Raw genomic sequence first — 20,632 nt, forward strand, 5'->3', positions numbered from 1 at the left:
TGGACAATCTCTCTCTGGCCTTCTACAGGGATTACACACAATTATACTTATAAAGCACAAAGTAACTATATGATCAACAGTAGCTGCTCTTATTACTACCACATCCCGTGTGTCTACTATCAGATGTGTCTTTGAGTCAGTGACCTACCTGGTGACAAACATAGGGGATGCAGATGCTGCCAGTCTGTGCACCTCAGCTGAGCAGCAAGGTCTGGACTTTAAAAAGTGGCTCTCAATCTCGGACATGAATCAGCATGCTCTGGAGGGCTTGCTAAAAATACAGAATGCTGATCTCCAACCCCAGAAATTCTGATACTGTAGATCTGGGGTGGGGCCTGAGCATTTGTATTTTATCAAGTTCCCAGGAAATACTTACGGCTGACCCTGAAATCAACTGTAGAAAATGGCTGGGCTGGACTGCTGCTTTCATTAGTCAGCAGAAAGAAAGCTTCCCTGATCCTCAACTATGTCAGCATCCAAACCTGTGACTCATCAAGCCTGGCCTCAGGCCTGGGCCACCTCCAGACCAATTAAATCAGAAAGTGTGGGATGGGACCCAAGCACCTGTAATTTTAAAAACTCCCCAGGTGATTCTAATGTGCCGCCAGGGGAGAGAAACAATGCTCTGGACTCACTCTCTGCTCAAGGAAAGCAGCCCTGCACTAGCCAGTTTGCTCAGTGGTCAGAGCATCTGAAGGGTCACAGGTTCAATTCTGGTCAAGGGCATGTACCTGGATTGCAGGTTTGATCCCCAGCCCTGGTCAGGGTTGTGCAGGAAGCAACTGATCGATGCGTCTCTCACGTCAATGGTTCTCTTTCTCTCTGTCCCTCTCAACCTTCCGCTCTCTCTAAAAATCAAGGGGAAAATGTCCTCAGGTGAGAGAGAAAGGAAAGCAGCCCTTCTTGTTCTGGACACCAGTTCCTTCTCCTTGTTTCAAGCAGTAGAAGCAATGGAACCCGTTACAGTGATTCATGTTCGCTGTTCACATATCTCTGCGGATCAATCCTTTTATCTTTAAGGATATTTCTTTGGCTCTAGACAGAACAGCAGCCACTGGCTCTGGCTGACTGTGAGAAGCGTTCCCTCATACGGGGTGGGATCAGCTACTCTACCCTCAATTTGCCTTGAGGTTTGTGATGGAATGAACCTTTATTGACCCTTTCCACTTCTCCCGGGTAGGTGAGGAATGCAGCAGAGCCTGGGTGGCTGGTCTGGTCTGTTACTAATCTAACAGCTCACCTGAACTCACTGTACCTATCAGAAGTATAAATGACGATTCCATCCAAATCACCCCCTTAAGAAGTCCCCAGATTAGCAGTCTGGACTTTGCATTCACTCCACCAGAACAACAAAGGTGGCCTAAGTAACCAACCTCCCCCACACTCCTGCCCCACAGCCACACACAGGGTTGTTCAGTAACAGAGACCATAGTTACTGCCAGTAATGAGCAGTGGGTGATTAATCAAACCAAGGACACTATCAAGTGTGTTCGTTTTCTTTTCTTTTCATTTTTCCCGTTATTCCCTGTGGGGTGGTCAGACTTACACAAAATGCACTTTCTCTTTGAAAAAGATCTTAAATCCAATACATTAAACGGGCAAAGGCTATCTGTGTTCCCAAGAGTAGCCTAGCAAGGTGGATTAAATGTTCACTGAATTCCTTCCGTGCAAGCTTGCAGAAAAGCTTCCCTGTAGATGGCAGCACCTTGGAGAGGGCCACGCCTGGGCCCAGGGGCACCATGAACTCTGTGTCATCAGGACAGTCTTCTGTCCTTGGCAAGAGGAGAGTGCAGGCAGGCCTAGAGGCCCTCTAAGGTCCTTTCTGCCTGGTTTTAAAAAACAGATGAGCCTGGCAGGTGTGGCTCACTGGTTGAGTGTTGACGCATGCAACAAGAGGTCGCCGGTTCAATTCCTGGTGAGGGTACATGCCCAGGTTGTGGGCCAAATCCCCAGTGGGGGCATGCAGGAGGCAGCCAATCAATGTTGTCTCTCGTCGATGTTTCTATCTCTCTCCCCCTCTCCCTTGCTCTCTCTAAAATCAATAAGGAAAAAAAATGTTTTTAATCAGGTGATTATTAAACTGCCTTTTAGCTTTCATTTCTCCAGTTGCTATACGTTTATGTAACCAGTTGACATAGGACTTACTTTCCAACTGTCCTCACAGCAAGTTGCTGTATCGTTGGACATAAAACGATGATTTCCCCACAGCTTCTTGGGCAGTTTGAAATCTTACTGGGTAGTATATGTTTAAAATGAAAGAGGTAGTCAAACTGTAAGTAAATATATGTGAACATAATATACTATCACAAAATATTTTCACATAGAAATCACCCTGTTTACTATAGTAATTAGTTACAGTTTTCCGTCGCTTCTGGAATGGACCAATCAACGAATGCAGGGAGAGAATATTTTGGATTAAAACATTCTTTTACTTACCCAAAAAGTATCTTCTAAAGGACTAATCTATAAAGTATTGTGATACAGTATTAAAATAATTCTTAAGGAATCTGCCACTCTTGTGGAGAGAGAAAACACCTATCGATTGTTCAGTAAGACAAAGCAGAAAGTAGACCATGCCCGGTAAGTGGCTCCACAGGCGTGCTGGGAGACGTGGAACTTGCATCTGAGAACCTTCTATTTCAGGAGCAGAATGAGATGTGAAGATTTATACCTAGTGCTATCCTGATGGCATATACAAGAAAGTCGTTCTCATCACTTGCCTAGGTCCTGGCTCAATTTAAAGCTTCAAACAATATTAGCTGGGGGAAAAAATGTCATAAAAAATCAACAATGATAGTTATCATTTCCTTTCAATAATAATTTACTCTGTGCCAGACAGGCGTTGGACTGTACTTTCATCATCCTTTGGAGGCCGGAGCAGGGCGATGCCCTTCCTCTGAAATGATCAGAGATTGTAATCGACTTGGGTTTTGAAGGATGGGAGAGAAAGCCTAAAAATTCTTCCCTACAGGGTGTCTTTGCTCTGACCTTTGGTGGGTTGTGGTTATAAGACAGTGAAACCTGATAAATATTTGGAAGGCAGTACTCTGTCATTTGCTAATGTTAACACTTAGCATGGCTAGGGCAGTCTTATACCCTGCTGGTGGCATTTAAGATCAGTACAGCTCTTCTGGGAAGCCATATGCCAAAATGAGGCAAGAATCAAAGACACAGAATAACTCCTGGACTGGCTTGACTTCCAGAAACTCAATCTATAGAAATGAAACACAACAAAATGAAATCACAACCAACAGTAATAGTAACAAAATCATGGTAATGATGATGATGAAGACGACGATGAAGATGAAAATGATAATGATGATGATGACGATGACGACAACCTCCAAATCATCAAATCCCAAGACCAATTTGGGCAGGGCCCTTCTTCTTTCCATCCCGATAAAGCAGGCGTTCCCCAGTCAGGGCTATTACTTTCTCACTTCCATCTTCTGCACAAATGACCCCAAAGTACTCATCACCGTTGAGCCCCAAGTCCCACTTCACTGCATGACTTTTGGATATATCCATCTGCACACAAAGCCATTTTACCTTTCCTTCTCTCATCTGTCCTTTGTTTCCTTTTCTACTCCCCAAACTCCAGTTTCAGTCCTTTTTATTAGACCAATGGTTTCCCAAACCAGTCTTCCGACCTTGAAGCATTATTAAATGGCAGTGTCCCAGACCCCACCTCGGACCCGTGGCCTGGGTGCCTGTGTTTTCAACACGTTACAGAGTAAATTCAATAAAGAATGACCAGGTAAAAGAGGCAGGGTTCTCATCTATCTCAAAAGTCATACTTGTCTTCCAGACTCTGATCTCTTTTGATACCTCCTCCCACATGCATTTTATACCCCATACTCCCCCACCCTTTTCCTGTGCTTACGCCTTTCCCGTCACCTGGAATGCCCGTCTCCCTCCTCTGCCTGTCCAAAGCACATCCATTCTTTAAGGCTCACCTCAAATGGCTTGCTCTCTAAATATATTTGTCCTCGATAACCTCATTCAGAAATAACTCGTCTTTCCATGAAAGAATAGAGAAATACCTGTGCCTCTTACTCCATGGTTGTCTTTGATGATCTCCAATGCACTTGACCTCAGGAGCAGCTCTGCATCAGGCTTTAAGACTAAGGGTGAAAGTGGTCCGCAGGAGGTAGTGAGCACTGTTACAACGCCAGCATCGAGCCAGGCGCTGCTAGTCCCATTCTAGCTTTTTGCTCTGAACCCAGTAACTAGATTTCTGCCTCGTTTCCGTGAGGAAATCCTAGCTTTGTACCTCAGCCTTATAACTACTGCCCGTAGTTCTCCTTGAAGAAAGTTCACCTTCAGGCAGTTTGCCCAGCAACCTTGAACTTCCTTGCTTTTATCTTTGTCCCCATCCCTCCACTTATCCTACACCCATCCCAACCAGTGTTTTGTAAGCTGTTCATGCACATGAGTATGTGTGCACACCCACATAAATGTGCACACGCACGCACGTGCACACACACATGTGCGCACACACACATAAACTAATCAATGGACATTTACCAAGTACCTAATATGTGTTAAGTCTCTGCATAGGGTACTAATGAATCAAAATCATGAATATACTACAAATTAATTATAGATCATTTGGAAATAATGGTTTATGGCATTATTGTTCACCTTATGAGGACAAATATTTGAGAGCTGTAATTTCCTTATAGTTCTTTAGATGGCTTCAAATTAAACCTGTCAATTTACTGGAATCAGGCCCTTGAGATGTAAGAAGAATCCCTATCTTTATACTTCTGTCAGGTTTAACATTTAACATTTGCTGTGTGTGTTGCACACAGTAACTTCTCAGTTATTTATTGAATGAATACATGAATGAATGGTTTTGACTGGCCCTTTTGCAGGTGGGTATGACGTGTGAGGGCAAGTTGATTCCCCAAGAAATCATTTTTACTCTATTTATTTAAAATAAAAGAATAAAGCCAGGAGTGTCGTCTGATCCCCTTAGGCTTCACCAAGCCACTGAAAGGGAACTCAGTGTTGTACAGCATGATGTCACCGCATGGTCCCAGTAGAATTTTCAGACTTACTTCCGCACTGAAGGAGGAAAGCCAGTCTCAAAAATACTGAGCATAGTCCAACTGGTGTGGCTCAGTGGTTGAGCGTCAATCCATGTACCAAGAGGTCACTGGTTTGATTCCCGATCAGGACACAGGCCCAGGTTGTGGGCCCGATCCCTAATGAAGGGCATGCAGGAGGGGGGCCAATTGATGTTCTCTCGCATTGATGTTTCTGTCTCTCTCTCCCTCTCTCAAATCAATAAAGAAAAAATATATATTTTTAAATGCCAAGCATAATGCTGGTTTGTGCTCAGAAATTAAAAAGTCCAGCTATCTTCTCCATCAAATGAACTGAGCAATTTTAGGGAGCCCCCAAACAAGTACAACATTGGAACCCAACTTTTCACATTATTCCTTTACTCTTTAAGGGGGAGAGACAGTGTGAAAGCGGAATGTCACGCTCCCTGAGTCCCACAGTTTCTCTGTCAAACAATCACTAGCCGCTAATGAGATGAAGAACACAGTTTGGGCCAATGTGAGCACAGTGCCCAACAGAAAAGCTCCAATCAATGCCATCCTGAAATACCTATTTCTGAAATGCCATTTCCAAAAGTATAGTATGGACATTAAAAAACCCATCGTGTCACTCCATCTGTCACAGTCATTAATTAAGAATGGCATTTAAATAATGAGTTAACGTTTTACTTCCCAGATTCAATTATTTCCTTACTTAGAACTGGCAATGATGATGATAAAGATTTTCTGATGTCAGGAATAAAACAGGGACCATGCAATAAATACTTGTAATGGGCTCCTCTGAAAGCTTTTTAATTAACTTGCTGTGTGAGAATCTTCCCTGTTGCTGCACATCAAAGTGCTAGCATGTGGGCCACACTAAGCCAATCAGAAAGTGCGTCGGAGCGGAGTTCAGAAAGAAATGTAAGACTTCCCATCATAGAGCTGCTGCCAAGGAAGCAGTTTCTCTGGAAGAAAGCTCAGCAACCTCTTGCTAAAACAGAGGCTTACTGTGCTGCTGTAACCATATGGGTATGCACAGTACACTCTCTAGAAGACAGAGTGATATAAAAAGTGTTTAACTGCCCTGGCTGGTTGCTCAGTGGTTAGAGCATCAGCCCAAGCACCGAAGGGTCACAGGTTCAATTCCCAGACAAGGGCATGTACCTGGGTTGCAGGTTTGATCCCCGGCCCCAGGTGGGGGCACATGTGGGAGGCAACCAATCAATGTGTCTCTCTCACATCGATGTGTGTGTGTGTGTGTGTGTGTGTGTGTGTGTGTGTCTCCCCCACTCCCTCCCTTCCATCTCTCTGAAGATCAATGGAAAAAATATCCTGGGTGAAAATTAACAACAACAAAAGCATTAACTATCAGGTAATGTGCTACAGAAAGAGAAAATCCTATCATGTACCTTTTATTTTAATTTCCAAAGAGACTGACTTTTAATTAGCCTTGGATCAGTGCTATTGGTCTCTCTGAAGTCCAATTAGCTGGTAGCATCCTGTCCACTCCTCTTTACATAATGATAAAGAATTTTGTATATACAAAATTTTAATAGTCTTATTAAATTTCCACCAAAGGTTTGCATTCCTTTATTGTACTTTTTCACCTTTACTAAAACCTTCTTGTCTTCCCTTTGGCCTCTGATTCATCAGCGCACCTCAGAAGATAGTGATGTTTCCACTGAAAAGGGCCAGGAGTTCTGTGAGGCTCATGTCATGACAGAGAATCCTCTGGAATCGGACTGGGGATAAAGCTGGAAGCCCTGGGGGTTTTCAGCTGGGATCGAGCCCCTGTGGCCTCTCAGCACATCCTTTTCCATGGGCATCAATGCATAAAGGAAGTGGTACCCAGGTACTGCCAGCCCAAATCCACCGCGAACGCACTACCTCATTTCCCTCTGCGGGAGTTCGCCAGGTGGTATGTCCGGGAAAGGCTGAGCTTACCAAATATCTGAATTTCTCCAAAGTGTTCTGTCAACATGAAACGTAGTATTAACTATATGGAGGCCTAATGTTCAAACCGAACAGCAGAGGACCTGCAGGCTTCTCTACCTTTGTCCCAGACTCTGATCTGGAATACACAGGAAGCCGAAAGCCTGAATGACCTCTAATCCATTTCCCGTGTAACCTTGTTTCCCTGTTCGCTGCTTCAGAAGACATGTCTTCACCTGCTGCCTTTAGGTCCCCTTGGGAGGGACCTCACCTCCCCAGAGAAAATCCATGGATATAAGGGTTTTTATTAATAGAGGCTGATGGCTAGGAGGCCAGACATCAATTTTATATTCAAATGGGATTGTTGTAATTGGAAAAAACTGAATACAGTATGGATATTATATGAGATGAAAATGTATTAAAATAGTACAATAGAGCCCGGCTGGTGTGGCTCAGTGGTTGAGCATCATCCCATGTACCAAGATGTTGCAGGTTCAATCCCCGGTCAGGGCACATGCCCAGGTTGTGGGCCAAATTCCCAGTGGAAAACATGCAGGAGGTGGCCAATCGATGTTTCTCTCTTTCTCTCCCTCTCCCTCTAAAAAAAAGTACAACAGACATACTTGATTAGAAAAATAAGTTTCACAGTTATATAGTATGATATGATTTATCACAGATATAGCAGCATATGTGGTCCTCAAAAATGTAAACATAACAGCTGATGCCCAACTGATGTTTCTTTTCAGATTTAACCCACTGGAATTTATAATTATTCAGAGTGAGTATACATGTATTAAGATACCCTATATTTCTATGTATGTATATATGGATAATAATTGATTCATTCAACAAACATTTATTAAATACCTACTATATCGATACAACCTCCCTTCCCTCAAAGAACTTGTCACATCCTGAGAAAGAGATATGTATTAAACTAACCATAAGTCATTCTTCATTAAGGGCTATAAATTACTAAATGCTTCACTCTTGTGTATAATAGAGCTAGATTGTTGGTTTGAGATTACCATTTGTTATACTGAAAAAATATTTCTATTCCTACTTTACTAAGTTTTAAAATATGGGGATAGATGTTTAAATTTCTCAAGTACCATTTCAATATATTGCAATGATTATTTTTCCCTCTTTGATATTTATATAGGTTGAATTATGGTAATATATTTTCCTACACTAAAATATCATTGAATTTTTACATCATTAATCACAGCATAGTGTCCTGCTAATATTGTGTTGGATTCCAGTTGCATATAGTACATTTAGGATTTTTTTATATCTTTGTTTGTAAATAAAACTAGTCTTTTGAATATTTTATTAATAATATTGAGCTTGGTATTTGCCCAATATAATTAACTAAGAAATGATTAACTAGTTCTACCAAAATTGATAAGACAAAGAATAAAATACTACAAATGTACAGTGAAAGTAAGAAGCAGACCGTTGCAACAGAAGCGGAAATTGCAAAACAAATTGTGATAAAAAATTAAATCATACTACAATTGAAAAATTATATATATATTCCAACTGTCTCCTCAGTCCTTTTAAAAAAATTAACTCAACTTCTCTTATTAATCAATAAAATATATTTTGTTACACTTGATTATTTAAAAGCCCTGTTTTAACCTTTTCTTTCTTAATAGGTATAATAAGTATGCCAGTTTGCAAATTAACCACTTACAGGGATTACTATATAACAAAGGTCTGCCAATTTGGCTCCGTAAAGAAAATTTTAGTTTTGGCTTGAAATTTTGGCAAACGAATGACTGAATTTATGTGCACCTTTCGGTAGGACCAGATGTGTTAATTTGATTCCTAAGTTATCTTCTGAAGGATTTTCCACTTTTCAGGGTCCAAATTCCACGCAAACAGGCAAATTCATGACGACAGAGTTCTGGTCTTAGAAACGACCAAACTCTTGCACCAGTCTCATGTTTTATGAAGTGTTAATCATAATTGTTTCAGAGATGTTTCTTCTACAGAAAAACGTATTCCAAGTGGAATTTTAAAAACAAATATTATAATATCCTTCTGAAATGTGACTTTCATATCTATTTTATGGCAGCCAAAAGCATAACTTTGTATGGAATTTTCCTAAGTTCAAAGCGAGGGCACGATTCACTAAGTTATTCCCGATGCCTCCTCCTCCAGCGAACTTCGTGCTCAGTTGTTCTGAAAATCATCATTTCATCAATGCCAATTTTCTTGCATTCCTATGAAACCTACACTGAGGAAGGACTTTAATCGCTGCCTTCTAGTTGTCTACGCTGCCAGAACGCTCCTATAGAGAACTGATGCCCGTTGGAGTTTGTGTGGGATTGGAGTGGCCAGCACCTCTTCCAAAGTGATTTCTAGAGTTAATAAAAAAAAAGTCATCTACGAAAAGGGAAAATATGAAGAGCTATGGTCTTTGAGAAGGAAAAATTGCTGCTGTCCCCAGAGTGTTAACAGCATAGGTCAGCTTTCTCTAGAAAGTTTTCAAAATGGCTCATGAACTGTGAACTCAGCTAATGGACACACCACCACCACTGCATAGAAACAGGCAGATATATTCACTTAATGATAGACCAATGGACCCCCTAAGGGATGTGATAACAGTGTGCCAGCTACCTCTTATATAAATGTTACATCTTACATAACTGTGTTATTACTCTTCCTTCCCCCTCAAAGACCTTTGGAAGTGTTCAAAGCAAATGATGAGAGAAGACGTGTGCTGCCCCAAATCACAAAGGCAATTTGCTAAAATAAACCACAAAACCTCTGCTTTCATTCTTCCCAAATGGAAAGCAATGTCCACCGGTTCCAAAAGGCCCTACCAAAACAAAATACTTCCTCACGTCTGAAACACACCAACAGGCAGTTACGGGTTGCATAATTCCAGTCTTACATGCTGGTTTCAGAAAAAAATAAAGGCACCCTACCTACAATTCAGACTGACACTAAACTAGACTCATTTCTATATTTTTCTCTCCCCAAATCGACTCAGCCTGTATGGAAACAATGCACTTTCCAAAGATAATATTCTGATAATATATTTAGAGAAAAAGGAGAATTGCAAAGTTTTATACCTCTCCCCAGTAAGTCTTCTGGTAACAAGAAATATATACAGGTAGACAGGATGGAAAGGTGCATAGACAAGGCAAAGGCTGAATTGTTAGAACTGTAGTGTTGCGGATGATTGTTCTCTTATTTGAAGTTTATTAAAGTACTTTATGATTTTTTTAAAACTAAGAGTCAAAGACAAAGGTCACAAATTGTCAACCCACAGGCTAAATCTGGCCCACAATGACTTGTAATAAAGTCATGGCCATTTCACATTTAGGAAATTATTGCACAAATACTTGAATGTTTAGCTTCTCATGACAATGGAAAGATGTGGAAAAACTAGGTCCATATTCCCACATGAGCTCAACCAGTCTGAGCTGCGAGGAGACCACCTGGCCTTTATAAATGAGGTGTTTGCTCACCAGCTGCCAGAGGCCACCGGCTCCACCCACATGGGCACCTGCAGGTGGAGATCCCGGTGCCGACAACCGCATTAAAAAGTTACCATGACTCCACGTGTATCAGTGAGCCCTCTCCTCGCGCTCTTCATAGCTTTACCTTTCGGATATTCTCTCAGGGGTCAAAGTAGAGAAAGTCTATATCCGCTTTCAGAAGTTACATCATCTTCGAGTAGCCACGGTGTAATAAACATTTGGCAAAGGCTCACAAAACAGACCAGTAAACCCTGATGATCATCAAAAATTAGTAATACATAACCATAGAGATACTTTGGGGACTGAGTTCTCAAATTAGTCAACTCTAGTAAGAAAACAAAAGATCCTTGAAAAATGAAATTCACCTGGCCGGTGTGGCTCAGTGGACTGAGTGTCGTCCCATGGACTGAGAGGTCCCAATTCGATTCCCAGTCAGGGCACACACCTGGTCTTCAGGCTTGATCCCCAGTAGAGGGTGTGCAGGAGGCAGCCAATCGATGCTTCTCTCTCACATCAATGTTTCTCTCTCTCTCTCCTTTCCTCTCTCTCTCTCAAAAATCAATAAAAACATATTTTAACAAAAGAGAAAAATGAAATTCAGGGTTAGAACATCTCAGTGTTCTATTCACGAACATTCTCATGGAAACCAACACCGAAGCAGGATAGTGAGAACCCAGATATTATTGCATTTGTCTTTGGTCCTTCCCTGCTTTCTCTTAGGCCCAAGCTAATGGATACGTTTGTATTTGTTAAACAACACACAGGTGTTAATTAACCCACTCAAGGAGGGATTATATATGTTTATAATTCCTAGTGTTCAAAATCATTGCTTTACCCCCAAATAGCAAGCCACCATACAGTTAAACATAAAACGACTGAGTACACATGCAGGTGCAAGCACATTTAACAGTGCACAGAAAAGTGGTATGATTTTTAGGTGGTTTTTTTTTTGGTACTGCTGACACCCCACCATGGCCTTCGTAAAGGAACAATTCTTACCTTGTTAATGGTCCCAGGTCGCCTGAGTCTTGGCTTCCAGCTTCACTGGGAGTGCTCACTGATTTCGAGGAGGGAGACATAGGGGTTGGGACTAAATAATGAAAATAACAGGTATCCCATGTTAAAAAATGCAGCGGCTGCACTGGGAAGAGCAGTGTCAGACAAATCAAAACAAACGGGCCCAAAGTAAAATGGTTGTATGGCCAGGAGATTGAGATGGGATATGGGGAAAAAAAAAAAAAAAAGGAAAGAAAAGGAAGAAAGTCAAGTGAATTTTTTATAGTTTGGAAATTAAAATTTGAAATGAATTTAGACAGAATTAATTTAGGGATTCTAAGGCCATGTCCACCTAACGAAGTAAAATGGAGAATCAAAATAGTTATCCAGATAATTCAAGTCAAAGACCTCTGGTCGGAACCAGCCAGATAATTCTAATTCTCCACTTTATTTTGTTAGTAGAGATGTGACCTATCAAAGAGTAAAATGGAGTGTCTATAAAACTTTACGAGATTATGAAATAAGTGATTCTGGAGCATGTAAATGGTCAAGATGGGTCAGAAAAGTCTGTGTATGTCTGCCTTGGGAAGGAGATCTATCATCTGTGGATTCTAAACTGCATTTGCTCAGAGAGATTAAGTGGCAGAGAAAGGGTAAATGCTAACCTGGTAATTTAAAAATCTCTTTCAAGACAAAGAAAAATGCCAGGATGCCGTATTTTTACATTTACTTAATCGTTTCATCCCGTTGTGCTGTTTACTGTGTTGGGGCTCGTGTTCTTTGCTTCCGTCAACTCTGGAGAGCACTGCCCTTCTGAAGACAGGATGTGCAAGTTCAAAGATCGAGGTCAGTGTGAGCTGAAAATCCGACAGCAAGGATAATAAAAGAAGAAAGCTAAAGAAGAGGCAAATGTATTTTTTTTCTCTGTCCTTCAGACACAAGCCAAATGTCCTTCAGATAGAAGTGGTACCAAATACCCAAGATGGCTCTGGTCCAGGCGAATTCAACGGGTTCTCAATATCACACGTGCCAAAGGAGCCATATGGGCAGGAAAAAACTTCAGTACAAGAGTGTGGATTCCCATTTGGTTTCAATCATGTGTAATTTCCTTTTATTTATTTAATAGGGTAAAGGGTTTAACTGTTTTGTCCAAATCCTATAACACAATGGCAGATCTGTCAAGAAACTAAGAATTTTCATGTGGTCCTACAATTAATTCACTGATTATCCTCTGTGGTAAGTCAGAGAGATGGATGGAAACTCAAAAGGGGGTCTACCCTTGCCAAGGCCGATTGGTAGGGATGCAAGCACACTTCAGAATTTGGTTATGGTTTAGGGATATTTAACTGTTTTATTCTTCAAGTTTAATTGCTGGCTTTCTGTAGGATAGGGAAGAATAGGACATACTATCACTGTGTTTAAACAGTGTTCATTCACATTGCAACAGACTTTCCAAAGTTAGTTTGAGGGGAAAATATAATTGATTACAAAGTGTCTAATTTATATCACATGTCAACTAAATACAAAATAGTCTGTCAATCTCCTTAAAGGTCCATCAGTCACATATTCCACAGGTTATATCTTCCACACCATAAGAAACTCAACAAAACAATCAGCATCTTATTTGGCTTGTTATAACCATTGTTAGATGTGATATTACCTACCACAGATTGAGGTTGAGTATAAAACGTTTTCTCATGCTGTTTTAGTTTTGTATGTACATATTAAATTATATTCAGAAACACTTAATAATGTATAGGCTTATTAATTATTGCTCTTTTTTGTATTTACATTAGTAGAAATACTTGTTATTTTATTATACATGGGATCATTTTTGCTCTTTAAGTAACTATGGAAATCAATGAAAACTTATTTTAATATAAAAGCCAATGATAAGATGAAAAGGAAACAGACCATTTTTAAAAAGCGACCTGATATTGTATTTATTTATATGTATTGTTTTAAAAGTTGTTTTTTAAAACTATATTGGATATTACATAGTTTTATAGACACCCTAAGATTACTCTGAAATGTAAGGAAAGCAAATGGAGAAAGAAAAATAAGATAACTTATCACATGAGCCATCTATGGGTAAGTGACAGAAGAAACACAATATGTACAGGTTACCTTCAACATAAATAAAGCAAGTAGTTCAATACCCAACCCCAAGTGATAAAATGAGGTCATGGACAATTAACTAGGAATGAACGAGTTGAAGGAGGGGTATTACGGTGAAAATGCCAATTTGCAATAAAACCAAGATACACAATAGACTCAAATAAATTTAAACTTGTTAATTAGCTGCTAATCTGTCACAATTTTAAGTTTTTCTTCCAATTTCCCACTGAGTATTCTACTTTCATCATGAAATAGCTATGCCTGGGGTTATAAAACTCATAACCAGATTCACCGTATTTAGGTTGGCAGAGAGAGAGACTAGAATTCAGCGATGGAAATGAACAGTTTAAGTAAAAAATTCCGAGATTTCTTGTGTTTACCATGTGGCAACTCATTCAACAAGTATAAAACAATCTAATAGTAACACAGTGGAGACAGTCGACCACATAATCGGCAAACTGCAAAGAACTTTACAACCTGTCCTCCCATCTCCTTCCAGCCCTCAACTCCAGAAATAAATACGCCTGAGTCATAAGCCACGGAATTTCTTTAAAACATAAAAATAAACAAGACTTAAAAGAATAGTAAGCGCTGGACATGGTATATCCCGTGCAAGCCAAACGCAAGGAAATAGTAACACAAGCACTGTCCAGTACCTAGAGGGGGCTCCGGCGATATGCCGATGCTCTGCAGCAGAGCCTCTGTCTCCCGGCGTTTGCGATCCAGGTCTGAGTCGTCCTGGACAGGTTCTTTCTTCTGCTGCATATCAGCCTTTGAAAAGGAGATGCCAGCAAGAAAAGTTAGTAACAGAACCGCGTGCGTGCTTTTCCTAGCTGAAACTAGGCAAAAACCCTAACTAGATATAATCATGTGTATGAAGGATGAAATTCCATTTAATAATTACTAACCCGGTGCTTTCTCTTTTGGTTGCAGGCTTTTTCCTGTCTCTGTCACATGGTTATAAAAGTTTCTCTCACTGGTTTTGGAAGAAAGCATCAAGGCAAATTAGTGTTTAAAAATTCTGTCTGCCTTTCTAGACCTCCTGGACCCTTCTGGGAAAACACACTATCCGCTCTCGATGGCTGTGTGTTTATAATACTCACCGCCCCCATATGTGAGATTATGCCTAAAGGAATCATGGGGATCTGGCTAAAAAGTAAAATCAGCTATGAAAATCGGTCACTGTAAATACACTAATTGTACCAGCAATCTGAGTTTACCATGATTTAAAATAAACCGGGCTAAAATGTTCTTAAGGCATGCAAACAATATTAATTTAAGTCTTGTTACTTCTGACTTTCATAGGCTTCCATTATACATACATATTAACTCAAAAGAGAATTCCCATGTAGAAAAATAAAGAAAAAATCATTTAGGAGGACTTCCTTTCCCAAATTCTGTCTCAAAAGCACATCTTGTGTGAGCCTCTTCGTCAGATCCTATGCTCTTTTGTGTTTTAAGAACAGTGACAAGTCACAATACAGGTTAAAGGAGGTCAGTGGAGGGATTCTGGGGGAATTAAACATTCAGGTCTTTTTTTTTTTTTTTTTTTCGTAATACAGTTACTTCTTAAGACAAGGCATTTGCCCCACGTCTGAAACATGCTAACATCTTATTGGATGTGCAGCTACCTCCCAACACAGCTTTGCGGGGTCAGAGAAGTGAAGCTGTCCTAAGGCTTGTCAAAAACCAGTGATGCAGTTATCAGACACGCCTTCCTCCCCAGGGGCAAGCTGGGCACCCTAACAAGCACACTGCTTCCTTCGGGACATTGCAAAGAGGACACTGCAAAGCAGTGAAGCACACACACTTTATATCCAGGCATCTAAAGCAGAATGATTTCATGCACTTTTGACTTACTCCCAGGCTGTAACCTACACTCTGATTATAAGCAAAATGCATTTTTGCACATACTGCTGAGCTCAACACTTCCATTATTCTTTGCCCCAGGCTTAAAATGTGTGTGTGGCCCTGGCCAGTTTGGCTCAACGGTTAGAGCGTCGGCCTGCGGTCCTGAGAGACCCGGGTTCGGTTCCCGCTAAGGGCGTGTGCCTCGGTTGCAGTTTGTCCCCGGCCCTGGTCGGTTGTGCGGGTGGCAGCCACTCGATGTGTTCCTTTCACGTCGATGTTTCTCTCTCTCTCTCTGTTCCTCTCTCTCCCTCCCACTCTATCTGAACAAAAAATGGAAAAATGTCCTCGGGTGAGGATAAAAAATAAATAAAAAAATAAAAAATAAAATGTGTGTGTGTGTATGTGTGTGTGTGTATACCCTCACTCGAGGACATTTTTTTTTCTTTTTGCATGTATCTTCAGATAGAGCAGGAGGGAGGGAGAGAGGGAGAGAGAGAGAGAGAAATATCGATGTGAGAGAGACACATCAAGTGGTCGCCACCCACACAACTCCAACCGAGGTGGGGACAAACTGCAACCGAGGTACATGCCCTTAGCGGGGAACGAACACGGGACTCTCCAGTCCCTGGGCTGACGCTCTAACTGCTGAGCCAAACCGGCCAGGGTGCACTTATATTTTTGAAGTCTACCTGTCATTAGAGGGAAAGAGCCATCATGGGGGTCGACGATCAGGGCTAATGAGAGTACAAGAGGATATCAGGCAGTTTCACGTAATCCAAAATTCTGAAATGGCAGTTTAATCTCTATTATTAAAGATATCAGTTCATGCTCTTTTCTGATTTTAGCATTGAAACTACTGAAGCAAGTTCCAAAGCGTATGCGTACAACAGAGGCAAAGGTAGAAACGGTGAGAAAAAGAAACTTGCAGAGTGAAGATCTATATCAAAGTTAATATCTCAAAGTTAAAAGAAGATGGAAAGAAAGAGGGGTGAGGTGGGGTGAAAGAAAAGGGAATTATCCTGAAATACAAACGAAAAAACTAAGATAAGCAAAATTCATCTTAGGAAGCCAATATGAAATTGTATAACCGGTTTTACAGTGAGGAGTTTAAGCCATAGCTGGACCATCAGCATTACTGAGGGCAGATACGTGTTTATTTTGTTCATCACTATATCCTCACATCTAGATCAGGGCCTGACACATAGTAGATGATCGATAAAAACTGTGGTGAATGAATGAATGAATATCTGCCTTTGGTAAATGTTATTCTATCATTACAGAAGCTTCCACCAACTGTACTCCATTCAGAAAGCCTTTTACAACACCACTGTTAGAAGGAGTCATCTAAACTTCCAGTGACCTGTGCTCATAACAAAACCATTTTTGTAGTCTGAGATCAAAAATAAAAAATCTTTAACTTCCTTCATTCTTTCAACAAAAACGTATTGAAGGACAACAGAAAAGTTCCAATGCAGCTTACATAGCATGAACAGAAAAAAAATACACCTAATCTTTTCCTTTTGAATAAACTTAGGGCATATTACCTATAACTTTTTGTCACGTATGTCCTATGCAGAAAGGCACAGAATCTGCTTTATTTATTTATTCTAACGTTAATCACTAAGCTTTCAAGAAACATACTATAGGGTAAATCACATGTCAACATGCACAACCATACATTGTGCAAAAAAAGTATACCCGAATTCCATCTCCAAAATATCACTGCCACAATACAAGGTGTCCTGTCAACTCACTCCCTGCTTCCACCTTCTAAGATTTTTTAAATTGATTTTTAGAGAGAGAGGAAGGGAGAGGGAGTGAGAGAAACATCAATGCGAGACTAAAACATCCATCAGTTGCCTCCTGCACACTCCCTACCAGGGATCCAGCCCGCAACCCAGGCACGTGCCAACCGGGAATTGAACTGGCAACCTTTTGGGGCACAGGACAATGCCTAATCAACTGAGCCACACCAGCCAGGGCCAACCTTTTTTAATTCTTAAGAAAACATAAAATATAATGACATATATTAATAAGGACAAATGTCCATCTAGATGTAACAGAAGCTTAGGAACGCTATCAACACTGAAGGTTGACCATGAAAAATGTGAAATTAGGTTACTGGGACTTATCAAAAATAAAGGCAGTTCCTATCTGTTACTAATTAGCACCTTAAACTAAACAAAATGTTACTTTATCCAAGATATTTATACCAAGTATCCTAATCATGAAACTTTTGTGTGTTTTTTTCCCCATGTAAATACTACAGAATCCTAATATATTATGTTGACTCTAAATAAAGGCTGATTTCACAGTACTAGCAATTAAAAATATGCTAATGGTGCCTTCCCCAGAGAATGATATTTGTGTTTGTGGAGGGTAATTACAGCTGAGACCCAGAGAGAATAATCGAACAATGAAAAATTGTCAGCTGAGATTTATCAGTCACTTTTCCAAAGACAGCTTCGTGGGTAATAGAGGAACACGTGAGGACAGCCAGGAAACCTCTGTTCTACCTTGCAGCAATTCGGCCGAAGGCCAAGGACAGGACGAAACTTCAGGGTGGTCCCATTAAGCACACCTCATTGTATTGAGGCCAATTTTTCATGAAATTGGGTCTGCGTCTTAAATGGTGGCCACTATATTTATTTTAAAATCAGATTTCATCCATAATACCACAACCAAGAAAGCAGTTGACATCCAAAAGAGCAGTGAGTGGTAATTTTATACATGTACATAGTTTTCTGGATTCTGTGGAGATAATCAGCCTGGGTGGTCCTAACTCACACTAGTTTTCAGTCATGGCAAAAATAGTTACTGAGATTAGCATCAAAGATCATTTTGTTTCCTTTTTAGTCCAAATCTGTTTTATTCACAGTGTAAGTTTAAATAAAGTTAAAAGTCAAACCTATAAGCTTAAGGCTATTTCTAACTCTCTATAAACAACACGAAATTTAGCCAGTTGACTAGAACATTTCATGGACTCAGGATCACAAACTTCCTGGGAAATTTCCGGAAAATAATCCCAGATGCATGAAAAGGATGTCAGTGATCAGAATCTCAGGTCTGCCTTAACTAGTCTGTGTATTCATTCATTCACTCATAGAGTGGTAATACAGATTAATAATACAATAATTGGCCCTGGTCGGTTTTGCTCAGTGGTTACAGCATCGTCCCACAGACCAAAGAGTTGTGGGTTTGATTCCAGTCAAGGGCATGTACTTCAGCTGTGTTTGTTCCCCAGCCCTGATCGGGGTACTGCAGGAGACAACCAATCTATGTGTCTCTCTCATGTCGATGTTTCGCTCTCTCTCTCCCTCCCTCCCTCTCTCTCTCTCACTCTATTTGAAGATAAATAGAAAAATACCCTCAGGTGAGAATTTAAAAAAAACACAATAATTAATAATTAATAATACAAGAATAAACTCTGTTGCATACCTACAACTTTAACCTACTTTTGCCCGCCCCTGTATAATCCTTAACTGAAGGCCCACTGTCAGTAGCAGGATCCGCGCTAACACTGACTCAGTGATGAAAAACATCCAGCCCCGTCCTCAGAAGTTTACATTCTACTAGAAGGCAAAGATAAGTAAGGAGGCAACTATAATGCTCTGTGCCAAACGGTTTGATAAGGTCGAGGATGGGGTGCAGGACTAACTTAGTCATTGATGCAGAAAGGCATCCAAGTAGACTTCCTGGAGGAAATGACACTGGAGAAGAGAACTGAAAGACATGTAGTTAACAGCCGGGTGAAGGACAATAGAGAGAAGTCGGACAGTAAAAGCAGAGGGGGGAGAATATTCGCAAACTCACAGTCAAGAGGGAGCCCACCAATGTTAAGTAGCTAAGCCTGGCTAGAATGTGTATTTTAGGGAGAAAGAAAATTGGGTAGAAAGAGTATTGTGCCTGTCCAGGATCTGATGATCACTGTAAGATGGAAAAGGGGGTGATGAAACAATGACACCAGATTTCTGCTTTGGATATCTGCCCGGAAGTTGGGGGTGGGGTCCTGAGACTAGAGAGAGAGGACAGCTACCCAGAAGGCTTGGGCCTCTGGAATTCAAGAACATCTAAAAAAAGAGGGATCAGAATAGATTACTTCCAGGTTTCTTTCAGCAACAAAATGCTACAATCCCAGGAAACTAGAGGTCTTGAATTATAAAACCCTTCCAGTAATGGAACATTTTTAGAAAATGGCCACACCAATTGCAGTCCTGATAAAGGTACGCAGCCAGTCCGCAGGGCTGCCTTCTCCTACTCTGGGAGCTGATCTCAGGAGCACAACAGCTCCGTGTCTCTCCCTGATCTCCAGGATCTCCAGGGGCCTCGCAGAACTCCTCTCTGTCCCCCAGAGGGAAACGGTCTCAGGCCATCTCGTACCGGCTCAAGGCCCTGCAGGGAAGGGCAGAGCCAGATTCCCCGCCATGCTCCATCAGAAACCTGTGTGCATAACCACTGAGCTGTCGGTCTTCTGTCTGACAACATTGGCCCCATTTGGATCTTTAAATAAAAAACACTGAGATGGGAGATTATGACTCCGTATCACCAGGGGAGTCTGGATAGCACAGGCATACCCGCCCTGTCCATTTAGAAATGAGGAAAGTAAGAATAGGTGACTTTAATTCCAGAACTAGCAGAGGCCTGGGCACGCCTACCACCCAGGTGTCGCACCCCCACCACCTGCCACCCCAGCTCCCAGGGCCCTGTCTGCTGTGCAACAAGCCAAACCTCCAGCAGGCAAAGCTGCCGGGTGCAGAAACAGGGTGGGCTGTTCTGATCAGCCTGCAGTGACAGAGATGGAGCAGACAGCCTAATTTGGAACCAGATTTCCCACATTACACCGCGTTTTGCGGTAATTCTGTGAAATTCGAGTTGGATATTAGAATGTCAGTTTAAAAGGAAAGTGGTTATTAGTAAAGGAAAACAGGTGCTTTAAAACTACAGTCGGTGTTGACGTGTGAAGGAAAGAAAGCATAATAACGTAACGTTGTTTTTGGCTTTGCGTGTAAATGAATAGCCAGTTCTTGTCATTCTCGCCTCCACGTCACCCAAAGACTGCATGTAAACCAGCAAAGATCTCCAAAGGAAAGACATCACACACACTGTCAAGGACAAATAAACTATGGTATTAATCACAGTAAAATGCAATGGAGAGATACAAGATGCCAGGGGTTAATACACAACTGCAAT

The 20,632-nt window shown here is 41.1% G+C and overlaps 1 protein-coding gene across 5 annotated transcripts in view; it reads right to left on the reverse strand.

Annotated features, from left to right (window-relative positions):
• Positions 1 to 20,632, reverse strand: part of DYNC1I1 (dynein cytoplasmic 1 intermediate chain 1) — a 308,363-nt gene that overhangs the window by 251,494 nt on the left and 36,237 nt on the right. For 3 of the 5 annotated variants that reach the window (XM_036246458.1, XM_036246455.1, XM_036246456.1), the window contains exons 3-4: positions 14,248 to 14,362; positions 11,477 to 11,618 (exon numbers count right to left, since the gene is read on the reverse strand). In XM_036246458.1, coding sequence (XP_036102351.1) covers positions 11,477 to 11,618; positions 14,248 to 14,362 — 257 coding nt within the window. The remainder of the gene's footprint in view (positions 1 to 11,476; positions 11,619 to 14,247; positions 14,363 to 20,632) is intronic. The other 2 variants (XM_036246459.1, XM_036246457.1) reach the window with 1 other exon arrangement.

Source organism: Molossus molossus, unplaced genomic scaffold (assembly GCF_014108415.1).
Source record: "Molossus molossus isolate mMolMol1 unplaced genomic scaffold, mMolMol1.p scaffold_m16_p_7, whole genome shotgun sequence".
Classification (NCBI taxonomy): Eukaryota; Metazoa; Chordata; class Mammalia; order Chiroptera; family Molossidae; genus Molossus; species Molossus molossus.